Below are 24,153 nucleotides of genomic sequence, written 5' to 3'. Positions count from 1 at the left end.
CGGTTGGCATCAAATGACTTGACTTTTATATATAACGTCGTGATGTTGCAAGCGGTTTTCATGCTGGATTTAACCTTGCGAGGTGGGAAGTGCAGCCGTATCACATTGTACAAATAGAAACGCTGAATTCAGGTGTCATCAGAAAGCCTGCTAAGACCACACAGTCAGCAGGTGACACCTGAGACACAGGTGAACAACATCACTTTTCAAGTCACGGGTGGAGGCGGTGCTTTGCATTTGTGCCTGCAAAGCACACCACTGATGTCCCCAAATCTTTATTGACGGTTGTTCCTAATATTTGAGCTCAAAACCCCCCTTTGCATTCATTTTACTGCCGCCTGCCTAGACTTATCCCCGCAGGTAAGTAGTTTGTAAGAGAATCCTGTTAAGTACTAAGGATTTCAGTGTTGTAAAATTTCATGAAATTTTACATAATTTTGTATGGTTTAGTAATTTTCCAGAAGAACTGATACTCTGGGCCACAGAAGCTCTTTCTCAGTCAAGCTGCAAATACTAATCCGTATTTTACATATCAAACAGGCTATGGGGAGGCCAAGAACAGGCTGACTTTGGAGTCATGAATGCAGATTCCAAGGAGAAAGACAGAATCTGAATTCTCAAGCACTCCAGGGATCTACACCTGCAGACCTATGAGAGTAGGCACCACTGTCTCTAAGGGCACAGAGGATGTCATTTACCATGTAAAACAATGTGACTGTTAGCACACAGTTCTTCAGGAATGGTGGCCCAGGCCAGACCTATGCATCCACTTTTACAGAGACAGCAAAAGAATAAATGGGGGCTTATTCTGATCCAGGCCTCTGGCAATCAGTTTCTTCTCATTGTGGGAAACTGAGTCAGTGTAGTAACTTCTGAATCAGTTGTTTCCATTTGTGGTATCATCCTGCTAGCTGTATTCAATTTACCTTGTCTGAGGACATCCTCAGTCACTACCAATTTCATTCCAGGTTTACTATAGTCTTGAGAGCTCTGAACAGAAGACTCAACCTATGAAAACCACTCATCAAAGTCCCCAATGAGTCTTAAGATCAAACAAAGACCTCCTTTCTATCTTTGATCTCAGTTTTCTCATCTGTAAAGAGGAAGAGCAATATATCCTTCTTATAGTTGTAAAGATTGGAGATAATACTTGCAAAGCTTCTAGCCTAGCATAGAGTAGCTATTAATAGTTTCTAGCAATTTCCCTCTTTCCCTGGATCATTAGTTTATCCCTCTGCATTTGATAAAATGTAGCTTTTGTTATAAACTGCCATGAAAATAAGTTCTTAGGCTTTTCCAGCAAGCGGCCTGAGGTGACCTCTAAAAATGGTTTGCTATTCACTTGATCCAGAAAACCCCACAAAATCATGCAAATCAAGAGGTTCAACTCTTCGTGTTCACTTTAAGAACACTCGTGAAACTGCCCAGGCCAATACGTGTGTGCGTACCCGAAAAGCCACCAAGTATCTGAAGGATGTCACTATAAAGAAGCAGTGTGTGCCATTCTGTCATTACAATGGCGGAGTTGGTAGGTGTGGCCAGGCCAAACACTGGGGCTGGACGCAGGGTCGGTGGCCCAAAAAGAGTGCTGAATTTTTACTGCACATGCTCAAAAATGCAGAGAGTAAGGCTGAACTTAAGGGCGTAGATGTAGATTCTCTGGTCATTGAGCAAATCCAGGTGAACAAAGCCCACACAATGCAGTGCAGGACTTACAGAGCTCGTGGTCAGACCAACCCATACACGAGCTGTCCCTGCCACACTGAGATGGGCCTTACTGAAAAAGAACAGATTGTTCTTAAACCAGAAGAGGAGGTTGCACAGAAGAAAAAGATATCCCAGAAGAAACTGAAGAAACAGAAACTTCTGGCCCGGGAATAAATGCCACAAAAAATAAATGCAAATAAAAGTTAGAAAGAAAAAAAAGTTCTTAGGTTTGATATCTTAAGAACTTAGAATCAATACTATCTACTAGAAGTCAGTTCCTGTCACTATCTTTATCTCTAGAAGCTTTTTACAATCACAGAGGAAAGTCCCTTAATGCAAGGTAAGTTTGGAGGGGATATTGGGAAAGTGACCAAAATCCAGTCAGTTCTCTTTTTCCTTGTAAATAAATACCTTGGAGTTGGAGAACAGGTGAGATGGGGATGTCAAAGGTAGAAAGATTTTTACTCATCTCATGAGAAGAGAAAAGCAACACAAGGAAAAATTTAGAAGCATGTCTCTAGTGACATTTATAGATAAAATATTGCCCATCTGATAGAAAACACGAAAGTAAAAATGTGTACATTTCATGCTGAATTTATGGAGGGTGAAATGAGATTTTTTTTTTGAAGGAGAAGGAGAAACTCAGCAATGTTTAAAATCTAGTCATCATGTTTATATCCCAACCTATTTCCTTCTCATGCTTCCTACCGAAGGGAAGGGCATCAGGATCTATCTAATTCCCGAGCGGGGAATCAGTGTCATCCATGTCTACTTCTATGCCTCCTTATTATACCAGCATCCAAGCGGTCACCATATTTTGCAAAATTCCATTACCTCCTGAGTCTCTCCCAATGCCCTTCAGTCCATCATCATCTTTCTGGGCTTCTATAACCACCTCTCCATCACATGGCGGCTGCCACTTTTACTTTCTCCAAATCCATTCTCTGCTGTGCAATCACGCTGATCTTCCCTCAACTCAGCACCCTTCAACGGCTCCCTGCAAGCCTCAGGACAAAGCCCAGTGTCTTTAACACAATCTACAAAGCCCTTGATCATCTTGTTGCTGCTGCTCTCCGGTCCAAAGGAGGTCTTGCTAGGACCACATGATTTTGTTAAAAAACAATTTGATCAAGAACAAAATCACAGCAGCAACAACACGTTGATTCAAAATCTCCCCCACCACTTATTTTTCAGGTCTTAGTGATTCAGATGCACTAAGTATTTAGTAGTGCTTAGTTTTTATGCATCTTCAAGCCTTTGGGACCATTTTTCAGACTTTTTCAAGTTTTTAAATTTTATCTCTATTTGATTCTTAGACAATTATGCTTGTTTGGCACCTATTCCTGAAGTTTTGGGGCTTGTGGCAAAGTAGAGAGTGAAGTGAGTGTAAATCAATGGCCTGATGCCATGGCTGCCGGCCAGGAAGACCAGGACCTGTTCCAGCATCCGTGAGTCCTAAGTGGGGTCGGACCTCCACCGGCTCTCACTGGCACTGGGATGCTGGGAATAAACGCAACACACTGTAGGCTGAATGCAGTGAACAATACCCTGGAACCCTGTCAGTGGCTTCAGAATCTTCTGTCATCTAATAAGCTTCTGCAGATGACAATTCACTCACCATCTCTACTTCCATAAATCATTTTTCTGCAAGAACGAACCCTAGACTTGAGCTCTTCCACCCACAGAGAGTGGGGCACGCTCCATGCCCCTCAATCATGACCACAAAGTTGAATGAATCCCATAGTGGCAAGAAAATGCAGCTTCATATAAAAGAAATATAGAATATAGCTAAACAGGCAAAGCAGGCATGAGTGGTTGAGGCTGGGTTTTTAAAAACAGCAAAATGTTGAAACAAGAAAATCTCGAATAAACAACCTAACCTTATACCTAAAGCAACTAGAGAAAGAAGAACAAACAAAACCCAAAGTTAGTAGAAGGAAAGAAATCATAAAGATCAGAGCAGAAATAAATGAAATAGAGATGAAGAAAACAATAGGAAAGATCAATGAAACTAAAAACTGGTTCTTTGAGAAGATAAAAATAACAAAATGTTGGGACTTCCCTGGTGGCACAGTGGTTAAGAATCCACCTGCCAATGCAGGGTACACGGGTTCGATCCCTGGTCCGGGAAGATCCCACATGCTGCAGAGCAACTAAGCCTGTGCGCCACAACTACTGAGCCCACGTGCTGCAGCTACTGAAGCCCATGCGCTTAGAGCCCGTGCTAGGCAACAAGAGAAGCCGCCGCAAAACAAGAGAAGCCACCACAAAATGAGAAGCCCACGCACTGCAACGAAGAGTAGCCCCTGCTTCCACAGCCAGAGAGAAAGCCCGTGTGCAGCAATGAAGACCCAATGCAGCCAAAAAACTCAAAATGTTAAAAACTGAGTAAACAGCCTGAAAATATATTTTAAACGAACCCCTGACAATCATGATTGCATGAACTGGTGACTGGAAACATTCATTTCTGACCTGCTTTTATTTTAACCAATATGCTATTTCTTTTTTTTTACTTTAATTTATTTTTATTTTTTTGGCTGCATTGGGTCTTTGTTGCTGCGTGCAGGCTTTCCTCTAGTTGCGGCGAGCAGGGGCTACTCTTTGTTGCGGTGCGTGGACTTCTCATTGCAGTGGCTTCTCTTGTTGTGGAGCACGGGCTCTAGGCGCGTGGGCTTCAGTAGTTGTGGTACACGGGCTCAGTAGTAGTGGCTCGCAGGCTCTAGAGCGCAGGCTCAGTAGTTGTGGCGCACGGGCTTAGTTGCTCCGCAGCATGTGGGATCTTCCCGGACCAGGGCTCGAACCCATGTCCCCTACGTTGGCAGGTGGATTCTTAACCACTGCACCACCAGGGAAGCCCCCAATATGCTATTTCTATCAGTTTCTTTTCCACAATTTATCTGAATGCACTGTCACCCCCTGTCCCTACCTCCTCCTCGCGGTCCAGCTGTACAATTTCCCATGGCCTAAAAGAACTTCCCTCTTTCTTCTCGGACTTTGCACACACACCCCACCTAGGATGCTCGCTTCTACTCTACTCTTCACCTGGTTAACTCCAACAGATTTCCCAGGTGAGAGCTTGAACGCAACTTTGTGTGAGGAAACTTCCCTGTCCACCATGCGCAGACAGTTGGCTGGAGACTTCCATGGGACAAGTCTAGGACATCCTTGTACGCATGATTTGAGGAAGCTTTTTCAAATATGGAGAACAACACTTTTTATTTTGTAGACTGTATGTAGAGTTGTACGTTTTCCAGGCACTCTCTTGACTTATCCCAACATCCATAAGCACCAAATATGAACAACAAAGAAAAGGGTATCTTTAAACTATGAAGTGTTAATGGCTCAGAGTGCGCCACATATATTGGATTAATGTAGCCAACGAGCTATAAGGACAGAAGAGGAGGATAAGTCAACAGAGAGGTATATTTTGGATGCTGAATCAAGAGAAACAAAATGGATTATTTTCTCTCTGAATCCTTCAAGGGGCTCTTAGTTTACATATGGCCTAAGAGTTCTTTGTGTTTCTTTGAAAGGAATACATTTGTGGTATTTTGTGAGATAATGAATGAGCTGGTGAGTACACAGGTGACATTAAAAAATGGGTATTTTATATGGTTTAACAATATACAAGTTATCTTACCTGGGGGTTTTTAAATACAGCATATTTTTCCTCCTTCTCCAAAAACAGCACTTTATTTTCTGTGTCTCTTGTCCAGTCTGATAAGATTTCAACAACATTTTCATGGTCTTCAAAAAACCTTTCTGATAGAACAAGAAAAAGCATTCTTTCAGACCCAAGACATCAGGGTTTCCAACAGAGGAATAAGCTGGTGTTGAGTTAACACAATGCTTCATACTTCTCATCAGTTTTTAGAAATTCCTAATTCTTACATGATGTCACATTGTAACATCTCTATTGTGTGTATTCTTCAGTCTCAGGTCTTCAACTTATTTTCCATTAAAAACATGGCAGATGAACCTACAATATAGTGATAATGGTCAGCCATTGCTCTTTTTGCATATTAGAATTTTTGACTATTTTAAATAGCCCCAGGTGGAGGTAACATCCTATATGAAAGGAGGCCAATAATTGGGTAAACAACTTTGAATGAAATTGTGAGAAATTGTGAGATAAGTGATGAGTACTATAAAACATGGACTAAACTGCTAAAAAACAATGTATTTCGGAACCAACCCTACACCTTCCTTTAGAGAGCTTTCAATTCTCTATTTGACTCACAGAGTTGAAGAAAACTTCAAGAGGTTATTTCCATGCAGACCATTTCCTCCAGAAAGATGTGTACCCAAAGCTTCTAAAACATGTATTTCTGTATTCCAACAGGCTCTCCCAGGAGACAATTGTTCTATGAGTGGTATTAAGAACGAGAAGTAACAGAGTATTTCTTTAATTGCTTTTTAGCTTTAAAAAAAAACTCAATCAACGTCTATCCACTGTCCTTTGCTCTTCGGGGCTGAGCCTCTTCCACTAGACAAAGTGTCAGACATTGAGTGAGCGGGCAGTGATGTGAGGCCCGCGGCAGAGTTATCCTAGAGTATAAAGAAGTAAACTTTAAAGAGACATCGGCTGACAGACACCCAGGCTCTCCGACCATCTGCTCAGCTTGCTAATCATGCGGTAAGAAGTATCCTCCTGTCACTTTCTTTCCCTTTTGGATCTGCTAGAGAAGTAGCAGCAATAATGCTTACATTCCCCAAGGTCTGGCCACCTGCTCCAATCCGAGTCTCTTTGCCACAGATAAATGAAGAGGCAAGCACTGAACCTGACCTAAGGGAAGTGATGCAGGGGGAGTCTTGATAGCCTTGAACCAAACTCTTCTTCGCAATAGACCAAAACCCATAATAAAGCAAACTCACAGGTTTTTTGGAGTACAGTCAATTGCTGGAACTGGGACTTACCGATTTGTAGTTCCGGATATATTTCATAAAGACACCAGTCCACATTGCAGTCACAATGGGTTTTCTCAAAAAGGTTGTCTAGAACATCTCGGGCTAATTGCCGCTCATCCACCATCAGTGACTTCGTGCTGTTATCATTCATGTGCACCTTGACAACAAGCTGAGGATAAAGCCACAGGGCAGCCAGTAAATTCAAGCAACTGGAGAAGGTTAAGGTTTCAAGGTTGCTATCTCTTCTGCGAATTTAAGTAAGAAGGTGTCCCACAAACTCACTCATATGCCAAGCACTTGTTTAAGGTGCCAGGAATATAAACGTAGAGAAACCAGTTCACAAAAACAGAAATAAATACACAATAAGCAAAGTCCCTGCCCGGCTTTCAGAGACTCTGCATCCTGGTGAGGGAGAGAGAAAACCAACACAACCCAAGAAGTGCTGCCTGCCGGCCTCCCTGACATCTTTCTGTTACTTCTTCAGGTTCATCTCAGAGCCCAGAAGCGTTGCTTAGCTGAAAGCCGTGCCGGTATCTTTATAATAAATTCTTCTGTCTTGCTTAGCTGGAGTTGGGTCCCATTTCATGCAACCCAAGAGTTCTATGACACAGGTTAAGACCAAGTTGGTTAACCTACAATTCTTTGAAGGTCGGAAGTTGCAGAGTGACACAGTGTCACCGAGGGGTCTTATTGAGAGGCAGGTGGTGTCACAGCAGGACACGTTTGAGATTAGAGGTGGACTAAACCAGATCAATGTAGACTGAGAAAGCGCTACTATGGAGGCATGCAGGCAAATGAGTGACCTAATGCACTTTTCATTCGATTAAAAAAAAATTTACTGCATTGAGTTCACAGTCAAATTGGTAGCTACCTTATTCCAAATCTGGAGGGTCTGGTGTGAGAATTTACTCCTAAGGGCACAGGATTTCACTGATTTTTCCCAGACAACTTGTCAAGGTTATTAAAACTTCTGATCCCTAAGAGAGACCATGATTCTGATGTAACATAACAGAATTAATTCAACAACTAATCAGCTAGGGTTTGGATTTTCTTTGATACCTGTGTTATTTGTAGCATTTTTTTTTTTTTTTTTTGCGGTACGCGGGCCTCTCCCGTTGCGGAGCACAGGCTCTGGACGCGCAGGATCAGCGGCCATGGCTCACGGGCCCAGCCGCTCCAGGGCCTGTGGGGTCTTCCCGGACCGGGGCACGAACCCGCGTCCCCTGCATCGGCAGGCGGACTCTTAACCACTGCACCACCAGGGAAGCCCTGTAGCATATTTTTAATTCCAGCAGTTGTTAGTTATGAGTGCTACAGGTTATAACAGTGCTATCTATCCAGTCTTCAAAAGGAACAGTGGAAATGTGCCCATGAAGCCCACATTTATTAGACACTTATGTTAAGGGAAGATTTTCCATAACTCCTTCTGGGAAGATCTACGTTCTTATTTTATTCTTTGCCAAGATCCTCCCTAATTAAGTGGGAGTTAGCTCTAGTTAGAGTCCATCTTTGAGTGCCACACGGGAAGGAAGGGCTGCCTTTCCCTTTCCAGACCATCCCTGCCCAAACTCCAGCCTGCAGTGCCTGCAGTTACTCCACAGGCTTCCAGCAGAGAATTCCCAGAAGCAACATCGTCAACCAGAACCCCCTGACACTCTTGCGTAAATTTCTATTCTAACTTGAAAAGAGAAGCATGAGATAGTTAGAGACAAGTTCTGCCTATTCTGTCTGTCTAAGGTTGGTCCTGGTTATTCACATATGAGGCTTATCATTATTTTTAAAAAGTGTTTAGATGGAGTGAAGAGAGAAGTCATACAAGTGGTAACATTTCTTCCTCCCCCAAAGTTTGGGTTAGATTCTGAGCAGCAGGGAAACTGCCCCTCTGGTCCCACTCCCACCCAACTGGATCTTGAAGACAGTGTGTAGTTAACAGTGAAGAAGGCAATTCCTGTGGATTTCTGTGCAGAGTTACTGAGAGCAACCAAGGGTGTGGATGGTGATAAGAATCTGGACGAGGAGCAGGCAAGGACCACAAGTCGAAGCACACCTAGTATTGCTCTTCCCACACTTGCACACCTAAGACTCAAATGCAGACATCAGGGCAATAAAGGTGCATTTCCTCCTCCTGGAACCATTCAAATTAGACCATTATTCCAGGCTTGTCCGAAGAATACTTTTTTTCCCTTGAAAACCTGTAGCCCAGAAACGTCTAGTTCGACAGTTGTTTTTGTTTTATGTTCATCTTTTTTTAAAAAAATAAATTTATTTATTTATTTTTGGCTGTGTTGGGTCTTCATTGCCATGCATGGGCTTCTCATTGCGGTGGCTTCTCCTGTTGCAGAGCATGGACTCTAGGCATGCAGGCTTCAGTAGTTGTGGCACACGGGCTCCATAGTTGTGGCTCACGGGCTCTAGAGCACAGGCTCAGTAGTTGTGGCACACAGGCTTAGTTGCTCCGTGGCATGTGGGATCTTCCAGGTCCAGGGCTCGAACCCGTGTCCCCTGCACTGGCAGGCGGATTCTTAACCACTGCGCCACCAGGGAAGTCCCTGTATGTACATCTTTTGATGTATTTAAAACAACAGGCCCAGGACATCCCTGGTGGTGCAGTGGTTAAGAATCCGCCTGCCAATGCAGGGGACAGGGGTTCAGTGGGGAACCTCTGGTCCGGGAGTTCCCACATACCACAGAGCAACTAAGCCCACATGCCACAACTACTGAGACTGCACTTTAGAGCCCATGAGCCACAACTACTGAGCCCGTGTGCCACAACTACTGAAGCCTGTGCACCTAGAGCCCATGCTCCACAACAGGAGAAGCCACCGCAATGAGAAGCCCATGCACCGCAAGGAAGGGTAGCCCCGGCTCACCGCAACTAGAGAAAGCCCACATGCAGCAATGAAAATCCAATGCGGCCAAAAATAAATAAACTTATTTAAAAAAATAAAATAAAATAATGAAACAATAGGCCCAACTACTACAATGTCAAAGACCCATTCATCTGACCAGAGAAATCAGACGTGGATGGTTGTGTGGAAAACAGAAATGCCTCAAATAGTGGAATGACCATGGCTTATTTTCTGTGGAAGGCATACCTGCTGCTCTCAGCTGAGGAATATTGCTATAAAGTAGTTACATGTCCTAAGAAACACTACCAGTGTTAGGACTTAGAAGACAATCTTCCTGATGAAAAAATTAGTGATGTTTGACCACATTTCATTCTTGCTTAGGAATTCTTGAGAAAATAAAACATAGCTTGGTGTTTTGCTTTTAAAGAGAGAAAAAAAACTAAATCACATAATTTGACAATGATGCAATTATGAAAGGGTTGGGTTTTTTTTTTTGGCAGAAATTGCAAACTAAATTTAATCCATATGTAGTTACCAATGTCCACAATTATAAAACTTAGGGGAAAGAAAAACAAGAGAAGGCTGATGACTTTTAGCAAGAAGAAATCATATTTAGTCTTCTTCACAGCTTTCTTCACATTTACAAGCTGAAGAGTAGCTATATACCAACACATGACACCCTAAGTCACAGTTAGGCGATTAGCAAGCTGAGTACTTTTCATATCAACACCATATGATATAGAGTAAAATGACTCAAGAATGAAAAAACTTCCCCTTTCTAATCCATCATAGTAAAGATTTAATGGTTTTTATCATTTCTTCTTTTTCTTTTGCAAACTAATAAATACAAAATTATCCCAGCCCTAAATCATTTGCAATATATACATTTTTGCTTCTATGATAAAATTTACAAATGGAATTGGTCTCCTGTGTCACAGAGCTTTAAAACAAAGAAACAAAATCAATGAGTGAATCCGATTCTGTTTCCAGTTCCAACAGCTTTGCAACACAACTGTGTACATCGTTCTTCGTGATCCAAAGTGATGTCAACACCCCACAGAATACTTGAGGGCAAAGTACTTCAGATAAACTTGATTCCATCCTTTATAAAACATGTTGTAGCTTATGTGTTAGTACATCTTAGTTACTTTATTAATGGATGAGTATGACTCAGTTTTTTTTCTGATGTTCTGTGCCACACAGCCTTTTGTTTTTAGAAATAAGTCTGGAGGGTCCTAAGTCAGAAAAAATATACACCTTAGCTTCTTAATTTTCTTTCCTCTCCCACTGATCAGAACAGCTTCTGTTTCACATCTGCTTTGTTGACTGGAGGCAGGTGGAGCTTTTTGCTACTGTTACAATTCACCTCAACTAAATTATGGCAAAGTTCTGTGGAAATACTGCTTTCTCCTCCTTGTTCTCTTCATCTCCAGTTAAGCAAACTGGCCAAATATGCTAGTTGTTCTACCTTATTTTTTATATTTTTTAAAAATTCATTTATTTATTTTGTCTGCGTTGGGGCTTCGTTGCTGCACTCAGGCTTTCTCTAGTTGCAGCGAGCGGGGGCTACTCTTCGTTGCGGTGCACGGGCTCTCCTTATGGTGGCTTCTCCTGTTGCAGAGCACGGGCTCTAGGCCCACGGGCTTCAGTAGTTGCAGCATGCGGGCTCAGTAGCTGTGGCACATGGGCTTAGTTGCTCTGTGGCATGTGGGATCTTCCCAGACCAGGGATCAAACCCATGTCCCCTGCCTTGGCAGGTGGATTCTTAACCACTGCGCCACCAGGGAAGTCCCAGGTTCTACCTTTTAATCTAAGAACCAACTTCTCTTTTCATTTATCCTCTGAGAGTATCGCCAACGTGGCCCCCATTTTATAAACCATCCAGTGGTTTAACATAGTTGAAATAATTATGAATTGTATTTTTACTCATTTTCTCTTGTCTTTTTATCTCCAAAGGGAAAGTCGGCAACCTAAGACAGCCCATCTTCCTCTGCCATCCATTTGTAACTTGGTTCAGTACATGTTTATCTACAGTGAGGTCTTGTGCTAGAGAGACGGCTATGAAACAGGTCACCCTGCTCTCATCCCTTCCCCTACAATCCACTTTCCACACAATGGCCACTACGATCTTTAAAAACCATATATTATCCCTTGTTAAAAACCCTCATATGGGGACTTCCCTGGAGGTCCAGTGGTTAGGACTCTGTGCTTCCACTGCAGGGGCCACAGGCTCAATCCCTGGACGGGAAGCTAAGATCCCGCATGCCGCATGGTGCGGCCAAATGCTTTCCCACTGCATTGACAATATGTTCCAAACTCTTCATCAGACCTGTGAGACCCTGTGACCCCACCTGCCTTTCTGCCCTCAGCTCCTCCCATTTTCCCTCCTGCTCAAGAGGTAAAGGGGATCAACAGTATGGTGACGGATGGAAGCTAAATTTTGGGTGGTGAGCACACTGTAGGGTATACAGAAGCAGAAATATAAGAATGTACACATGAAACTTACATAACGTTATAAACCAATGCTACCTCAATTAAAAAAAAAAAAAAAGATTTCCTTGGGCAGTATCACTCCTTCCGGCTTTATTTTCTTCATAGCACTTCTCTCCCCAGCTAGAAGTGAACTCTACACAGGCAGGGAACTCACCTGACTGGTTCACCTCTCTGTACCCCCAGCACCTGGTCTATGAGATGAGGATGCATCAGTAAAGAAAACACAAAACTCCCTGGAGGAGCTTCCCTGGGGGTGGGGAGGGGAGGTAGGCATTAAACAGGATAAACAAGTAATCTGGACAGTACGCTGTACGGGGAGGAAGGAAAGCCGGGGGAAGGTAAGGGGTGTGTGTGTGCATGGCACTGAGCAGGTGACCAGACCTAGTGAGGGACAAAGAGAACCCACTGGAATCTGGGGAAGAGCTCTGCAGGCAGGGGGACCGCAAGGCACAAAGGTCCCGAGGCAGAGGCATGCCTGGAACATCTGTGGAGCAGCAAGACCAGTAAGCTAGAACAGAGGGTGAGAGAGAGGGCTGGCAACCAGATCATGCAGGGACTTGATGTCGTTGTGAGGATTTGGGCTTTATTGTGTGTGTGTGTGTGTGGGGGACATCCTTGAGCAGAGGAGGGACAAGAAAAGAGGTGGGAAGAGAATCACACGAGGGGGACTGGTCTTAGAAACATGACAGTCCATGCACAGGAGCAGGAAAGACCATGGACCACCTGCCACAAGTGCAGGCGGGTAGGGAGGCAAATGTGTTGGGAGCTTGCAGAACCTTTCTTTGGATTGCTTCTACTTCTCAGTGCAATGGGCTGAGAAAATGTGGGAGAGGAAGGAGGTATTGGAGATTTTCAGAGAGAGGACAAGGTGGAAGTAGTTTTCTAGGTTCGTGGGAGAGAGACTGGACTTGGAAGCTCAGGCAGCACCGAAGGCCCAGGCTGGATTTAACCAGGGGTTCACAGAGTGAGGGCAAGGGGGGAGAAGGCAGCCGAGGATGTTATCAGTTCAATAACCGACCACAGAATGCAATCACACATAGAGAATGGGGAAGAAAAATGATAAAAAGGTTCATGCATGCCTGAAATGAATGGAACCAGAACGATCTGAAAAAATTCTCATAGATGAACCTTGGAAGTCTGGATCCTGGAGTAGTCAAGGAATATTTATTAAATATCGACCAACATGTACTGAAATCCTTCATTCAAGGAACCATGAGAGGTGCTGCAGGAACATAAAATCTAATGCCCTGTATGAAAAGAATAATTCACCCAACTGTAAGTAAAAAGTTCTTAACGAGTCTCAGCCACGGTATATGCTTCAGGAGTCGAAGTGAGACTGTTTATCTTTCTCTTAATTTAACTAACTATTGTTAACACTTTATTATTAGGTAGGTGATTCTCCTGAGCTTAAATACATGTGTCTCTGATATAATACAATATATGTGTCTCCAGAAAAACCTATGCTCTACAGAAAAAGCACGATAAATTACAGGCTTATTGGGACAATAGGGTCGAGGCAGGTCACTCAAAACCTATGCCAACTTTGAACACACAGCTCTAGCCAAAAGAACATTTGGTATTTCAGGAGAGAACTTGGACATCCAGGGCAGACTGGGGGCTGCCTCAGGGGGTATATAAAATGCAAAAAAGCAATCGTGGAAATGAGGTGATGCCACTAGAAGCTGAACTCTGACCCAGGTGACTCGCCAACTTGCCCCCAGAAGGGGGCGCCACCTGCAATTACCCAAGAGTGAGCAGAACCCAGAGTGCATCCTTAGGGGAGGGAGCCCTGGGGGTAGAGACTTGGAAATCTCCATATTTACACTAACATAGGTCCCCTATTTATCAATCACAAATGAGCCAAGCGAGGTCATTAAAAGAATAATTTATCTTTGTCCTTAAATTTAAAAAACTACAACTCATTGGAAAGCACCACTTAAAATTAAAATCTTTTTTAGGCTTAAGCATAATAAAAAGTCATTAATTTGACTGCCCCATGCAAAAGTGATTCCTAATTTACCTTCTTGACCTTGGCCTCCTTCAGTTTTTCCAATGCTAGCTTAATTTTATCAGCCTTGGCTTGGGCTTCTTCTTCTTCCTGTAAAATGACAAGACATTCAACACAGTCCATTAAATAACACCAGGGAGTAAGTACCCTTGCCATTGTTAGTGTCTTAGTCACTTTATATTGACAAAAGGCTGTGTTATATAGGGCACCAAATTTCACATGATTGATTTTCAAAATTTAAGTAACTGTAACAGAAATCTTCAACCTGGAGATACAGAAGACAGTCACCCTTTATATCTTAGGAATAGTAACTTAAAAGATGAAATGATGACTCAGAGTTTCACATATTTAGTCTGCAAAAATCTCTGTTTGGCTCAAAATTGGGTCTAACCTGAGGAATCTATAGGTGAATCTCAAGGGATTTGAGCACTTCCTGAAATTATACACATTCTTTTGAATTAGTATGTGTTTTCTGGGATTCTTAGTTTTTATGAGATTCCTAAAGGGTCCTTATCTTCCCCAATCAAACTTAAACTTATAATTCACAAAAAAACCCCAAAAAACCCACAACAAACTACTGACAAACACATGAGCAGGCAGAAAAGAGAGTGAAATATTTTATGAGCCCAAAGCAGACATATATCTTCTTATACCAGTAGTTCTTATATACTTTTTGAGCCACAAACCCCTTTAGGAATATGTTTAAAGCAATGAAGCCCATAAAGCTTCACATATGCATTTGACTTTGCATACAGCTGGGAATCACAGACTCCTTGACTTCTTCATGGACCGACCCTATATTAAGAGCTTCTGCTCTTTAGAATGGCTGTTATCGAAGACAAGAGATAAAAAGTGTTGGCGAGGGCTTCCCTGGTGGCACAGTGGTTGAGAGTCCGCCTGCCGATGCAGGGGACACGGGTTCGTGCCCCGGTCCGGGAAGACCCCACATGCCGCGGAGCAGCTGGGCCCGTGAGCCATGGCCGCTGAGCCTGCGCGTCCGGAGCCTGTGCTCTGCAGTGGGAGAGGCCACAACAGTGAGAGGCCCTTGTACCGCAAAAACAAAAAAAAAGTGTTGGTGAGGAAGTGAAGAAATGGAAACCTTTGTGCACTGTTGGTGGGAATGTAAAATTGGTGCAGCTGCTACGGAAAACAGTATGGCAGTTCCTCAAAAACTTATAAATAGAACTACCATATGATCCAGCAATTCCACTCCTGGGTATCTACCCAAAGGAAATGAAATCAATATCTTGAAGAGATCTACACTCCCATGTCCGTGGCAGCACCATGCACAGCAGCCAAGACATGGAAGCAACCTCAGTATCTGTTGATGATGAATGGATAAAGAAGATGTGGTGTAGATATACAATGGAATATTATTTATCCACGAGAAAAGGAAATCATGCTGTTTGTGACAACATGGATGAAACTTGAGGGCATGACACTAAATGAGATAAGTCAGACAGAGAAGGACAAATAGTGTATGATCTCACTTACATGTGAGAATCTAAAAAAGCTGAACTCATAGAAACAGAGAGTTGAATGGTGGTTGCCAGAGGCTGGGGACAGAGGAAATAGGGCGATGTTGGCCAAAGGGTACAAGCCTCCAGTTGTAACATGAATAAGCTCTGGGGATCTAAAGTACAGCGCGGTGACTACAGTTAACAGTACTGTATTATAAACTTGTTTAGAGAGTAGATCTTATATGTTCTCACCATATGCACAACAAAAAGGTAATTATATGAGGTGATGAAGGTGTTAACTAACCTCGCTATGGTAATCATTTCTCAGTATATGTGTATCTGATCATCATGTTGTATGCCTTAAATCTGTACAATACTATATGTCAATTATATCTCAATAAAATTGGGGGAAAAAGAGCCTCTGTTCTATATGGATCACCAATTTTCAAATAATTTTTATACAATAATCACATAATAGAGCAATGAATAGGATTTAATATTTGATTTATATTTCATATTTGTTCATTCAAAAGGCATTGTAGGGACTTTCAGGGTTACTAGGGTCGTATTTATGAATACTGATCATCACCCAGTACAACGAAGGCAGAAGCCACAGGAAACAGAGCTAGGTTCTTACTGTAAAATATTTTTAAAGTGGCTTACTCTAAGAAAAATCCTTAAAGCGCTCTTCTTGCATGGATGAGAGATATGAGTTAACGTCCCACGTAATGACAATATGAACTTCCCAGAAATCTATTAATATCAAGCACTCATCACCTACCCGCCCCATAACGCCCCTCCCAACTATGACCTTACACGTGATACATAGATATCTTTGCCCTACTGAATACGGCTGCCAGATTCAGCAAAATTCCATTTAGTTCAATTCTGAAATATGTAAGGAATGCCTTCTATTCTTTATGTACTGGACTAGGACCAGGGACACAGAAATGTATAAATCACTTCCACAGTTCATACCAAGTTAATAAAACATGACCCCAAAAGGTTGAGTATTATCAGGGAAAGTTGCATACAAATACAGATTTTAGCCAAACTATAACAATTCCTGAATATGGCCCTAATATGTTCTTTATACACACCAATGTGTCCTTTTATGGAGACTCTGGCTTTGCAATGAACACATCTGGGATTCTTGTTTCTTAGAGTCTCAGAGCTCTGGGCGTACAAACTTAAATGTAACCGCCACTCTGAAGAAGGTCAGAGATCTTGGGTAGCAGAGGTCAAGAGTCCTGACCCCACGGACTTACCTGAGAGAGAGGTTCAGGAGTGGGTGGTGGCAAAGGAAGGTCTAACATGGGATCAGCTGGTGGAGGAGGTAAGTCATCCTCATATTGGTTAACACTCGGTGCAGCAACATTTGCTGTGTAACCAAGAGAGGCTGCACCACTGAAACTTGGTATATCCAGAGATGCTGAATGAGGTCGGCTCTGAGAGGACTCTTTCTGGGCCTGGATTGTCCTCTGCTCAGCTTCTCTTATGTCTGCTACCAGATCCGCCATGAGAGCATCTAAATCTTGGTCTTCCAGTGCATTTAAGGACTCTGATAGGGAAAATCACGTTAATGGTCAAGACAACAATTTGCACCTAGGAAAACTTAACGAAGGTCATTTTAAAGAGTACATTTGAGTACTGGTTGCAAGGGGCTGGGGTGGGGGAAATAGGAAGAGGTTGGTAAAAGGGTATGAACTTTCAGTTATAAGGCGAGTAAGGTCTGAGGATCTAAGTATAACATGATGACTACAGTTGATAACACTGTATGGTATAATTGAAATTTGCTGAAAGAGTAGAACTTAAATGTTCTCACTAAAAAAAAAAAGAATAGGTGAGGTGATGGATGTGTTAACTAACTTGATGGGGGAAATCCTTTCACAATGTATATGCACACCAAATCATCACACTGTACACTTTAGATATCTTATAATTTTGTCAATTAAACCTCAACTGGGACTTCCCTGGTGGTGCAGTGGTTAAGAATCCACCTGCCAATGCAGGGGACACGGGTTTGATCCCTGGCCTCGGAAGATCCCACGTGGCACAAAGCAACTAAGCCCATGCGCCACAACTACTGAAGCCCGCGCACCTAGAGCCCGTGCTCCGCAACAAGAGAAGCCACCTCAATGAGAAGCCCATGCACCGCAACGAAGAGTAGCCCCTGTTCACCACAACTAAAGAAAGCCCATGCACAGCAATGAAGACCCAACACAGCCAAAAAAATTAATTAACTAAAAAAACCTCAATAAAGCTAAAAAAAAATCACTTCTCTCCAAAAAAAAAAAAAAAAAGAGAAAGAAAGAAGAGAAAAGAAAACAAACGGGGGAATGTCTTCCCTACATTGGGACCTCACAGGTCAGCTATAAAGTCAACTCCAAGCACCTGATCAGATGCCTAAGTAGAGAATTCTTGTACATTCTCGTGCAAGATCTTAGAGTTTTAGAAAGTAGGGGAGGGGAGAGGCTGGAAAATTCTCCCCAGGTGTTTGGAGGGCAGACAGAGCACCACTGATAAATATACTTGGAAGAAAGTAGGTCTCCACCAACTGGGATTTATTTAATACGCCTTGAGACTTGGGGTGAGGGCAGAGTTTCTGTGGGCACACCATCCAACTATAGGAACTCTCACGTCACAAAAAGAGCAGTTAATGATAAATATTTAATAGCAGGAAATAAAGCACCAAGGGGGTTAAGGAATGAAAAAAAAAATTTTTTTTAATTGGGATTAAGTGGTAAAGACTTCATAAGACAGTGAGCTGGGAGTTAACTCTTAAAGGAAAGGGCATACCCGAATTTTCAGAGTGAGGGTGAGGGAGGACGATTTTCACTGGAATTTCTTCCACGTGAGAGATTACTGTGGAGATAAGACCTGGGATCCTGAAAGCTGGTTAGACCACGTGGCATACAGGGAGCCGTGGCTGTGAGTCGTGTTGCTACAGCACTTTGTCCATCAGGCAGTCACCAGATGGTGAGCGTGATGAACAAAGTATGGGCAAGGTGGAAGTGATCATGAGGGGGAGAATTCTAGCTGCTGTGTGCAGCGTGAACTGGATTGAGGAAATGCGGGCAGGGGAAATGAAGCCCTCTCAGAAACAAATGAGCAGAAAGCGTGGTGAAATCATTTATTGCCAAACGTCATCAGCATAAACACCATGTAGCATATTACATTAGTGCCAATAGTTCTATGTACAGCACTTGGACTGAAGTTTGGATCTCTTAACCAGGTAAAAAGCATTTTCCTTCTAAGCCACCGCTGTTTTGCATATAGCTTTTCATAAAATTAAGTGAAATTTTAAAAATCTCAGAGAAAATATGTGTAGAACTAATGAAGCATATTCCTAATTTTCCAGTGTCATCAATTACATTGTGACTGTAGACACACAGCAAATGATTTTAATCCTTTATAAAAATTTTAGGGACAGAACTCCCACAGTAACACATATAGTAACAATTTCCAAAGCAAATTATAATCCTCAACATATTGGTATGGGATTGAGTGATAAAGAATTGGGGATTCTGTTCAGAAGTTTATCGTTAACTCTCCAAATAACTTTGGGTGAAGTATTTTTTGACTCATTTTAAGCAATGTTTTAAGGGAAGACAGTAGAAAAAAAAATCTATTCCTATTGTAATTCCCAACAAAGTTAATTTTCAGTACATATCAGTACTTTTTTAATGGTCTTGTCTCCTTAATGACACGAGTTTCTTGTTAGTGTCTTTTAACATGACTATGTTTACGTATTGCTGGGTTTCTTGGATTCTGACATTTTCAGTAATTTTTTGATACTAGGTAATAAGTGCTTCGAAAGCATTAGTTGAGCTTCTACAACTAAATTACTGATTAAATTTTAATGGAACTGATTATTCAGCTGTTATGAGTGTGTCAGGCAAATCTGCACTGTTCATATATGCAAGTATATGTTCTCTATTAACGTCATAATTTGACTAAAGTGTGTTGGTTTTCTGAAACTTCATAAATGTTACCATCATTCCACGTTGCAGTGGAAACGACTGACAGAAATAATAAGTTTATATGGAAGATAGAAAAGAGGGTGGGAAAAAGAGGAAATCAGAAGAGATGTACTATAATTTATCAAGATACAGTTATTCGAACCTTAAGGGTTTAATCTAAAAATTACTGAAAATGACAGAAACAAAGGAACCCAGTGAGTGATGGAAATAAAACTTGGAACTCTGGATTTCTGTAACTAGGCTTCTCTATTATTTTGTTCTTTATTCTTTTGGTTGGCACTGCAAGTCTTTGGAAAATCTTTTCCAAGAGTTGCAGTGAATTCTCATTAATTTGGAAGCAATCACTTCAAGATTCATTGTAATTTGAGTAGCACATGGGCTAAAGATTGTCAATGCACTAAGGAGGAAGAGAGATTTTTGTTAATAAAATATGACAAACTTCAGGGGACTAAAATGTCAAATAGACCAAATATACTATATTATATATTAAATATATATTATTTAAAATATATTTTGAAGCATCTATTCATATATTCTCAATCATTATGAAATGGGCAGTTCATTAATATCCTCGAAGGGACATTTCCTTATTAATATTTTCTTATACTACTGTACCTTATTACTGTAATGGCTTAGGAGTAAGAAGAAGCTCTCTGTTTTTTTTTTTAAAAAAAATTAGAAAGCTTTGAGACTTTCAGCAAATACAGGAGAGTGTTCCTTTTCATTACAGGCAAAAATATCTTCTTGGCCTCTCAATTCAATCCAAACAGCAGCACTCAATCTGAACGAAATCCAGGACTTTAAAAATTATACTTGTCATGATGTCCAAGTTCCTTAAATTTTGTTTTCAGATTACAGTTGTGTACAGATTTTAGTCATTGTTATCATTTCAAATTACTTAAGAAAAGAAATGATACTCACCATTTAAATCCTTAAACCCCACACTGTAGTTAAATTCAGCTCTGGGCGGTTTAGGTTCTGGAGGAGGGACAGTGTCGACTCCTAAACTCTGTGAAAACGGATCCCAACCCCCAAAGTTATTCATGATACTAATATTTTTGCAGTGCAATTTAATCATTAAGTAAAGAATCATTTGCTGCTTATACATATTCTCTTTAAATATGTTCTCTAAAAACTGTATTCTTACTTGAACATGCTTTAGGTGATTTTTTTTTCGTACAGAAAATGACAAGTTAAATTATGACAAGTTAAAAATGACAAGTTAAAAATTATTCTAGAAGGTACATCTTGAAACAAAACAGGTCAAATGATGAGAATGAGGTTGTTCATTTTTAGAGACAACAAAAAATTTCCGGGAATGAAGCATTGTGACACATACACTACATACAATTCATAAGGATTTAAGTTATGACATCAAAGAAAGGAATTGTTTAGTCACTTGAAGATAAGAGCTGTTTCAGGATGCAATCTGTTATTACACAGTAAAATGTTAATGCTGTTACTCTTATTTAATAAAACTTGTTAAAAAGAAATTAAGCCACAGTAATTTACTAATTTTGTAAATAACATTATTTTCTAATTGATAAAGTGACTGCTTGTATGATTTAAAAGCTAATATTTAAAAATATTTTTACATCCATAGTTTGAGAAGTGATTTCACCTGTTCTTAAACATGAGTGTTTTCATGACAATGAGTACATTCTTTGATATTAATTTGATTTGGTAAGTAATATCCTTGTTCATGTCTTAAATTTCTGAAGGAAACCAATCATTATAGGTTTGAGAATAAATTAATGAGATATCATCAGTTATACGTAGGAAAAAAAAGGCCATTAATCAAAAAGAAGTTAAAAAAAAAATGAACCCAATCAAGTTAGAATCAAGGATAAAATGTACGGAAAAGTGACTGCAACTCCAGAATTCATTCTAAAAACCGGAATGAACTTGCAAAAATTGCCAAGAAAGAGGGAGGTTGATGGAGAAACTACAGGGCAAATACCAGAAAAAAAAATTTAGTGAAAGAAAGTACAAAAAAATTCATTAACTAGTTGGTTTTTAAATGCTATAACTGGGAAGTATAACATCACAATTAGGGTTGCCAACTCATTTTTTTCTCAGGAATATAATTTACTAGGCTACTTACAGAAATTAGAAGTAGTTCTCTAACAAAACATGAATGCATGAATGTGTAACGTAACAGGCTTTGAGTAAAATACAGAGAGAGGGAAAGGAGAGAGAGGAAACCGGTTTTAGGAAGGAACTCCTTCTATCACAGCTTTAGCCAAGCAAACCCTGTGACCCCACTCACCTGAGCGCAATAAAGAAAGATCAAACCCCAGAAAGGCCTTCAGTGAAAGCAGATCCAAGACACTCTAAGGGGCCCTCTTCTTACTCTTGAATTAGAGTAACAACACTGAGCTATGAAAATCCCAGACTCTGACCAATCAGAATAATCATTCCTCTATGGAGCAGAAGTGAGTGAATGGACAAAGAGACCACAGATGTTCATTAAACCCTCCCCCTTCATGGGAGGAAAAAGGTCCTCTGATTTATAGCAATGTGGCTTCCATCCTAACACTCCCTGGTTATTAGTCAGCACCCTTTTCTCTAAGCCTGTCGCCTCACATTTTGTCTCTTCTTTCATAGAATCTAAACCTTCTTGAATTTTATACGGAATATAAAGTAGATGCTCACTAACATTGATTTATTTTTCCTAAAATAAATACTTTAAAAAAACATAGATTATTCTTCATTTATTTTGTAGAAAACTTTAAGATCCCTATCATATTGAGGAATACTGGATGATTCTTATTTTAGTGCTTTATGCAGAAAGCGATAAGCTGACTAGTCTTTATATAAAGGTAACTGCAGGGGAAATTGTTCAGTGGTAGTGGTTGTGGAAGGTTTGCTTGGGGAAAATTCCTCCACTGGCTAAATATTTGAACACGATGAGCATGAAAATTGCCATAATAGAATGTATGTGTGACCCAGGCATTCAATTAACTGAACTCAGAAGGGTATAAACAGGAAAAAAGGTTTATTTTCTCCCCCACCACTGTTACATCAGGAATATATAATATTGTCAATTTCCAGTCTTTTTAAAAAGATAGCTCTGGGCTTCCCTGGTGGCACAGTGGTTGAGAGACTGCCTGCCGATGCAGGGGACACGGGTTCGTGCCCCAGTCAGGGAAGATCCCACATGCCGCGGAGCGGCTGGGCCCGTGAGCCATGGCCGCTGAGCCTGCGCGTCCGGAGCCTGTGCTCCGCAACGGCAGAGGCCACAACAGTGAGAGGCCCATGTACCGCAAAAAAAAAAAAAAAAAAAGATAGCTCTTGTCATATTAAAATCAAATTCTGTAACCCCGCTTTTTTTCTTTTAATGTTTTTTACTTTGAAAAATGTCAAACAAGAAGGTGAAAAAATAGTACAATGGACAACTATATACCCTTCGCCTACATCCATTTAACCCCATTTTTTTCTCATTTGAAAGTTAAGGAAGGGAATTTACCTGGGTCAGGAGATCCATCTCTCCCAGCAAATTGCTGAACATTTGGTCTATATCTTCGTTTGACTCACCCATCTGAAAAAGGAAGAAATCCAGTTATAAACAATCTAATAAAAGTCTGGGGCTTTCCTGGTGGCGCAGTGGTTGAGAGTCTGCCTGCCGGTGCAGGGGACACGGGTTCATGCCCTGGTCCGGGAAGATCCCACATGCCGCGGAGCGGCTGGGCCCGTGAGCCATGGCCACTGAGCCTGCGCGTCCGGAGCCTGTGCTCCGCAACGGGAGAGGCCACAACAGTGAGAGGCCCGCATACCGCAAAAAAAAAAAAAAAAAAAGTCTGATCCCCGGATAACTGTCCCATCTCTCTCTTTTCCCCAAAAGCCCCATAGACAGGCAAGTAAGTCAAGAAGAGAAGGTTGTAGAGAGGGAGGTGCATTTCACCCTGAAATTCCATGCCTGACCTCTCTGCAATTTGCTTGGTCCAAGATTCAACGGAACCCTAGTAACTGTCTCAGACCAACAATTGGACTCTTTTTCCAGATGGAACTAGTCTCTTTGGGGCCAAGTGGACAACATTCAGGAATTCACATCACCATAGGACACCCTGATTGGAAAAGGAGAACGCCTCAGGCCACAGGTGATGGCATCAGAGTCATGTCCATTTAAAAACCTAACACAAAAATGATATGTCAGCGGTAAGATTATTTACCAAACGATTCCTTGCTTTACAAAGTTGTCTCTGAAACAGCAGCTTCTGGCACATTTATTTGGAAATTTTAGGGTGACAAACACTTAAAACTAAAATGGCCACACAATCAAGTGATGAGAGATGGAAATAAAACAAGTTTTACATTATAATCTTTCTCTACTTAAACTGAAAGAACTGTCCAAGAGAGGAAAAGTGTTTCCATAAAGTCGGGTGGGGGCACTCTCCTCCTGACATCATTGGCAAAGCTGGATTAGGACATTAGGAGACATGATTACGAGGCTTAATTAGTAATGTGTTGTTTAGCAAAGGGACTCAACTGCTTCATCTGTAAGACGAGGAGTTTGCCGCAGATAATTTCTTAGGGTCCCAAATGCTCTAAAACACTAGAAGATTAGTACCAATTACAGCTCAAGCTAAGAAGTCTGGTGAGTGCAGCATGTATTATTTAAGCCAAACAATATTTATATGTATGTATGTGTGTGTTTGAATTATTTTATATGGAAACTTTTAAATATATACAAAAGTAAAGAGAATAATATAATGATTTTTATGTACCCAGTGTCCAGCTTTAAC

The 24,153-nt window shown here is 41.3% G+C and overlaps 1 protein-coding gene across 1 annotated transcript in view; it reads right to left on the bottom strand.

Moving 5' to 3' along the window:
* The window catches only part of APBB1IP (amyloid beta precursor protein binding family B member 1 interacting protein), a 102,510-nt gene that overhangs the window by 37,115 nt on the left and 41,242 nt on the right, over nucleotides 1-24,153 (bottom strand). The window contains exons 2-7 of the mRNA XM_022580347.3: nucleotides 22,878-22,949; nucleotides 20,330-20,417; nucleotides 16,694-16,986; nucleotides 13,978-14,055; nucleotides 6,625-6,784; nucleotides 5,348-5,469 (exon numbers count right to left, since the gene is read on the bottom strand). Of these exons, the coding sequence (XP_022436055.1) occupies nucleotides 5,348-5,469; nucleotides 6,625-6,784; nucleotides 13,978-14,055; nucleotides 16,694-16,986; nucleotides 20,330-20,417; nucleotides 22,878-22,949 (813 nt within the window). The remainder of the gene's footprint in view (nucleotides 1-5,347; nucleotides 5,470-6,624; nucleotides 6,785-13,977; nucleotides 14,056-16,693; nucleotides 16,987-20,329; nucleotides 20,418-22,877; nucleotides 22,950-24,153) is intronic.

The sequence above is a fragment of the Delphinapterus leucas genome, chromosome 2 (assembly GCF_059928025.1).
Source record: "Delphinapterus leucas isolate spDelLeu-1000000601 "Yukka" chromosome 2, BTC_Dleu_Yukka2, whole genome shotgun sequence".
Lineage (NCBI taxonomy): Eukaryota > Metazoa > Chordata > Mammalia > Artiodactyla > Monodontidae > Delphinapterus > Delphinapterus leucas.
Note: the sequence above shows the minus strand (reverse complement) of the source record. Positions and strands in the feature narration are given on the sequence as shown.